Source organism: Myotis davidii, unplaced genomic scaffold, assembly GCF_000327345.1.
Source record: "Myotis davidii unplaced genomic scaffold, ASM32734v1 scaffold840, whole genome shotgun sequence".
Lineage (NCBI taxonomy): Eukaryota > Metazoa > Chordata > Mammalia > Chiroptera > Vespertilionidae > Myotis > Myotis davidii.
In genome coordinates, this window is record NW_006291973.1 from 355,485 (window position 1) to 361,943 (window position 6,459).

A 6,459-nucleotide genomic window follows, 5' to 3' on the forward strand; every position below is an offset into this window, starting at 1 on the left:
AGAAATCATAAAAAGCTTAGAAGAAGCCATTGGCAGCAAAATAGTAGACATTTGTCGTAGCAATATCTTTACCGATACAGCTCCTAGGGCAATGGAAACTAATGAGAAAATAAATAAATGGAACTACATCAAAATAAAAAGCTTCTGCACAGCAAAAGAAACCATTAACAAAACAACAGAAAGCCCACTGAATGGAAGAACATATTTGCCAATGTTATCTCCGATAAGGGTTTAATCTCCAATATTTACAGGGAACTCATACAACTTAACAAAAGGGAGGTAAACAACCCAATTGAAAAATGGACAATGGTCCTAATTTGATACTTTTTGAAAGAAGACAGAAGGCCAAGAGACATATGAAAACATGCTCAAAGTCACTAATCATCCGAGAGATGCAAATCAAAACAACAATGAGGTACCATCTCACACCTGTCAGAATGGCTATCATCAACAAATCAGCAAATGACAAGTACTGGTGAGAATTTGAAGAAAAAGGAACCCTCATGCATGGCTGATGGGAATGCAGACTGGTGCAGCCACTGTGGAGAACAGTATGGAGTTTCCTCAAAAAACTAAAAATGGAACTCCCATTTGACCCAGTAATACCACTTCTAGGAATATATTCAAAGAAACCAGAAACACCAATCAGAAAGGATATATGCATCCCTATGTTCATAGCAGCACAATTTACTATAGCTAAGATTTGAAAACAGCCTAAGTGCCCATGAGCAGATGAGTGGATTAAAAAACTGTGGTACATCTACACAATGGAATACTACACTGCTATAAAAAGGAAGGAACTCCTACCATTTGCAACAGCATGGATGGAGCTGGAGAGCATTATGCTAAGTGAAATAAGACAGTCAGAGAAAGATAAATATCACATAATTTCACTCATTTGGGGATTATAATGACCAACATAAACTGATGAACAAAAACAGATCCAGAGACAGAGAAGAATTGATCAGATGCTCAAACCTCAGAGGGAAGGTAGGGGAGGGTGGAGGTAAGGGAGAGAAATCAACGAAAGGACTTGTATGCATGCATATAAGCATAACCAATGGACACAGACACCAGGTGGGTGAGGGCATGATCGGGGGTAGAGGGGTACGAGGGGGCAATGGGGACAAAAGGACACATATGTAATACCTTAATCAATAAAGAAAGAAAAAAATGTGGAGTAAAGGGAGCCAGGCACATAAGATGGCCATTTACATTTCAAAAGCACAATAGCTAAGATCTGGAAACAGCCCAAGTGCCTATCAGTAGATGAGTGGATAAAAAAGCTGTGGTACATTTACACCATGGAATACTATGCAGCAGTAGAAAAGAAGGATCTCTTACCCTTTGAGACAGCATGGAGGGACCTGGAGAACATCATGCTAAGTTAAATAAGCCAGTCAGAGAAAGACAAGTATCACATGACCTCGTACGCTAATTACCATGTTTCTCTTTTATTAGATAGGATATGCATAGCCCATGAACATGGGCAATAGGGTGGTGAAGACCTGGAGGTGGGAGGGTAGGGGCTGGGTGGAGGGGAGTAAAGTGGGTAAACAGGAGACATCTGTAATACTATCAACAATAAAAAATATACCATAATAAATAAATAAGATAAAATCAAGAAGTTATCTGACTTGCTCTTTGCCAAGCCCTATGTTGGGGGTGGATGTGGGCTAGAAGAGGTCAATGGGGGGGGAGGGGACATGTGTAATACTTTCAACAATAAAGATTAAAAAAAATAAAATACAAAAAAATTTCAAAAAAACATTTCATAACTTAATTTTTACAATATCCTGTTATACATAATTATTAATAACAAACTACAATGTTTGCCAATGATTGATTACTATAATCGTGTTGCATTCATTTCCCTTACGTGTCTCACCATTTCTCTCCACAAATACTAGCAGTGAATATTTTAGCAGCCGGTTGCCACATTATTAGTCTTGGACTGACTTGTTTGGTGTGCGCAATAGGAAATATTTCACTTTCGGAGAACAAGAAAAATAGGTTTATTTGCATTACGCTTATTAATTTGTGCAGTTATTCAGTGTCTGATAAGTTAATGTTCAAGAAAAATATTAATTTTTATTAAAATATTATTTTTTTAAATAAAAGATACAATAAAAATAAAAAACACCAATTAAAAGACAACAAATAAATAGCATGAAATGAAAAAAATACATATTCAAAGTAACCCCATAGAAGGAGTTCCAGGTGCCATGAAAATGACCCAGGTGATGGCCTGTTCACTGGTGAATGGTTCTCATCACTGTCTTGAGCAGCCCTGATTTGCTGGCCATTTTTCCTGTCCTAGGCTCAGCATCCTTCAGGCCCAACCCACTCAGTGCTCAGCCAGACAATGTTTAAGCCCAACACCAACTGCACTTTTCCCCTGCTCAAGATCATTGTAGTTACTATTGGACTTGTGGGCATTCAGATTGTTCACATTTATCTCTGGGAACGTGGGAAAAGGAGATGTCTGCTTTTTAGTATACAAATACCTTCTGTTTGAATTTTGTATTATGAGGGGGAATTAATTTTGTAAAATGACTTTGGGTTTTAGTCCTCTTTAGAAAAGTCATTCCCACTCTAAGATTATTATTTTTTTATATTCTCCTGTTTTTCATTTAGTACCTTTACAGTTTTATTTTTAATATTTAAATCTTTACTCTATGTGGAGTTTATTTAAGTGAGAAATGAGATAAGGGTCCAATTTTCTATTTTTTTCCAGGTGGTTATCCATTTATCCCAATATATAGTATTGAAGAAATGATTTTCTTCCACAGAAATAAAATCTACTTTTATCATACACTAAATACTCTGCTTTTGTGTATTTGTGGACTCTTTATTCTGTTCATTCATCTATTTAGGCACCACCTCACATTTTAATTAATATAGCTTTATAATGTATTTTTAATGTGTAGACTAGTTAATCCTCCCTCATTACTTGTTTTCAACCCTGGCAATGCCAAATTTTTAGAAAAATGTGTGCTGTAGAATGAGCTTTTTATTTCTTTTAAGAAAATCTTGTTAGGACTTTTACTGTGATACCATTAATTTTACAGGTTAATTCAAGAAAAATTGGCATCCTTCTGATAAGTGCAAGTGTCTTCTGGATCCCTCAACAGTTGTGGAAAGTTTTTTCCTGATGGATCTTGTATGTTTCTTTTTAAGTTTCTTATTACGTATTTAATTACGTATTTAAGTAAGGATCCAGATTAAATTATATTTTCCTCTGCTTCCTATGACTTCATTTAAGCTTCAATATTAAGTATTTATTCAAACAAACAGAAGGCCATAGTGGTGTTAAATAGTATCTGGACTTTGTTGTTCCAGTTATTCATGGGTTGATTCTTGTATGTGCCCTATGAGGATCAAACCCACAACATGGGCATATATTAGGACGACACTGTAACCAACTGAGCTACCCAGCCAGGACAAAGCTTCTGCCTTCTTACTAAGGTCTGGATCCCTACAGTTGTGGAAAGTTTTTTCCTGATGGATCTTGTATGTTTCTTTTTAAGTTTCTTATTACGTATTTTTATACGTATTTAAGTAAGGATCCAGATTAAATTATATTTTCCTCTGCTTCCTCTGACTTAATATAAGCTTCAATATTAAGTATCTATTCAAACAAACAGAAGGCCATAGTGGTGTTAAATAGTATCTGGACACTCTAATTAGATCTTTCTCTTTAAATTTTGGACTATCTTTAGATTAGATACACATGGAAAACTCATAAAATAGATAATCACCTTTATCTTTTAAATTTTTATTTATTGAACTTTAGAGAGAGAGGGGGGGAAGAGAAGAGAAGAGAAGAGGAGAGGAGAGAAAAGGAGAGGAGAGGAGAATGATAATCACCTTTCTTCAATGATACTGTCTTCAAGAAGCAATTCATATCCATACATTGCACTTAAAGTATATATAATAATAAACACATTATTTAAATTATATACCAGGTACTTATAACTTAAAGTGTTCAATTTCCTCTGGAATAGTTAGCTGGCTGATATTAACTGACAAGACCCATGCCATATATAAAAAAATTGAGACCGACCACTGTGGCTTAGTTCATCGACCTATGAACCAGGAGATCACAGTTCCATTCTTGGTCAGGGCACATGCAGGGGTTCAATCCACAGTAGGGGGCATGTAGGAGGCAACTGATCAATAATTCTCTCTTGCCCTGACCGATTTGGCTCAGTGGATAGAGTATCAGCTTGCGAACTCAAGGGTCCCAGGTTCGATTCCAATCAAGGGCATGTACCTTGGTTGCGGGCACATCCCCAGTGGGGAGTGTGCAGGAGGCAGCTGATCGATGTTTCTCTCTCATCGATGTTTCTAACTCTCTATCCCTCTCCCTTCCTCTCTGTAAAAAATCAATAAAATATATTTTTAAAAAAATTCTCTCTTATTATTAACTAGAGGCAGATGCACAAATCTGTGCACGGTTGGGGTCCGGCCAGCCCGCCACGATTGGAGCAAATTGGGCAGGGCCGGCCAGGGGGAGGGGACATGAGAGGTTGGCCCGCTGGCCCTGTCCCTGATTGGGGAGGGGGAGACGATCAGGGGCGGGGCCAGTCAGAGGGAGGGGCCACAGGTGGTTGGCGAGCTGGCCCCACCCCCTGGTCAAACTTCCAGCTTAGGGGCAATTTGCATATTAGGCTTTTATTATATAGGATGTTTCTACCTTTCTCTCCCTTTCTAAAATCAATAAAAATATATTTTTAAAAATTTTGCTTGTAAAAGAAAAATGTAAGACTCTTCACATTTGTGAGGCTGAAAAGCTTGGCAAGTGAAGATGGGTGCACTCTTACCGGGACAGGATTCCCACAAAACTTCTCACAGGAGAGCCATGCAACAAGGGCTTCACGTTGCCAAGCTGGCTCAAAAACTCTGTGGTTTCATTCACTCTGCCAACTCTAAATATCTGCAGGATGTCCACTGGGCTTTTACTGTAAGAATTAGAAGAAAAACAAAGTGAAAAATCATAATCAGCAGAAACCACAAAACAGCCCCAATGTCGGATGCAATGAATCATAACACATTTTATTTTCAAAATATTATGCAACCATTCCAGCCATTAAAAAAAATCACACTCAAAAATAAATAAAGCTATGAAGTAAAACTTATAGTAAAATATAAATTTTAATAGATTATAAAACTATATGCATAGTATGATCCAAAATATTATCATATATATGCTCATTCATTCACTCATGCATTCAATGATTAGACTCTGTGCCAAGTATTCTGCCAGGCACTGGAAATAAGATAACATGGTCTCTAGGGCTTCATGGAGATTACATTCTAATGAAAGATAAAAATCAACAAGTTAACAAATGCCTGATTTTAAGTGCTCCTAAAGAAATAACCAGGGCCCTAGCCCGTTTGGCTCAGTGGATAGAGCGTCAGCCTGCGAACCGAAAGGTCCCAGGTTCGATTCTGGTCAAGGGCACATGCCCTGGTTGCAGGCTGGAACCCCTGTGGGAGGCATGCAGGAGGCAGCCAATCGATGATTCTCTCTCATCATTGATGTTTCTAACTCTCCCTCTCCCTTCCTCTCTGAAATCAATAAAAATATATTTTAAAAAAGAAAAGAAAAAGAAATAACCAGGCCCTGGCCAGTTGTTCACTGATTAGAGTGTCGGTCTGAGGACGGAAGGGTTGAGGGTTCAATTCCCAGTCAAGGGCACCAACCTTGGTTGCATGTTCATCTCTGCCCCAGTTGGGGAAAGTGTGGGAGGCAATCAATCGATGTCTCTCTCTCACATTGATATTTCTCTCTCTCTCCCGCCTCCTACCCTCTCTAAAAAAAAAATCAATGGAATAAATATCTCCAGATGAGGATTAAAAAACAACAAACCAACCAGGTTCAGAGAGAGGTGGTCAAGAAAGGCCTCTCTTTGGAAGCGACATGTATTGGAAGATGGTGTAGTACAGCGTTTCTCAACCTGTGGGTCGCGAGCCCTTTGGGGATTGAATGACCCTTTCACAGGGGTCGCCTAAGACCATCGGAAAACACATATATAATTACATATTGTTTACAGTAGCACAATTACAGTTATGAAGTAGCAGCGAAAATAATTTTATGGTTGGGGGTCACCACAACATGAGGAACTATATTAAAGGGTCATGGCATTAGGAAGGTTGAGAACCAGTGGTGTAGTACATATTTTAAAGATCTAACTGCTCATTGTAGGAAAACATATTGGATAGAGCAGGAGTGGCAAGAACATCAGGAAGGGTAGTTGGTATAAATGAGATAAGTGTTCTGCACTAAAGATGGCAGCATTGTAAAAGAAAACCAGTGAATTTTAACCAGGTATTTGGAAGCAGAACAGACAGAACATGTGATGTGGGGATGAGGCAGAGAGAATCATCAGTGGCTCAGGGTGGGTGGCTAAAGTGGGGAAACAAGAGGAAAGATTGGAGGTACTACTGAGGGAA

At 38.4% G+C, this 6,459-nt stretch overlaps 1 protein-coding gene across 1 annotated transcript in view; it reads right to left on the reverse strand.

Moving 5' to 3' along the window:
- Positions 1–6,459, reverse strand: part of PARP4 (poly(ADP-ribose) polymerase family member 4) — a 116,201-nt gene that overhangs the window by 88,195 nt on the left and 21,547 nt on the right. The window contains exon 11 of the mRNA XM_006765331.2: positions 4,827–4,964. Coding sequence (XP_006765394.1) covers positions 4,827–4,964 — 138 coding nt within the window. The remainder of the gene's footprint in view (positions 1–4,826; positions 4,965–6,459) is intronic.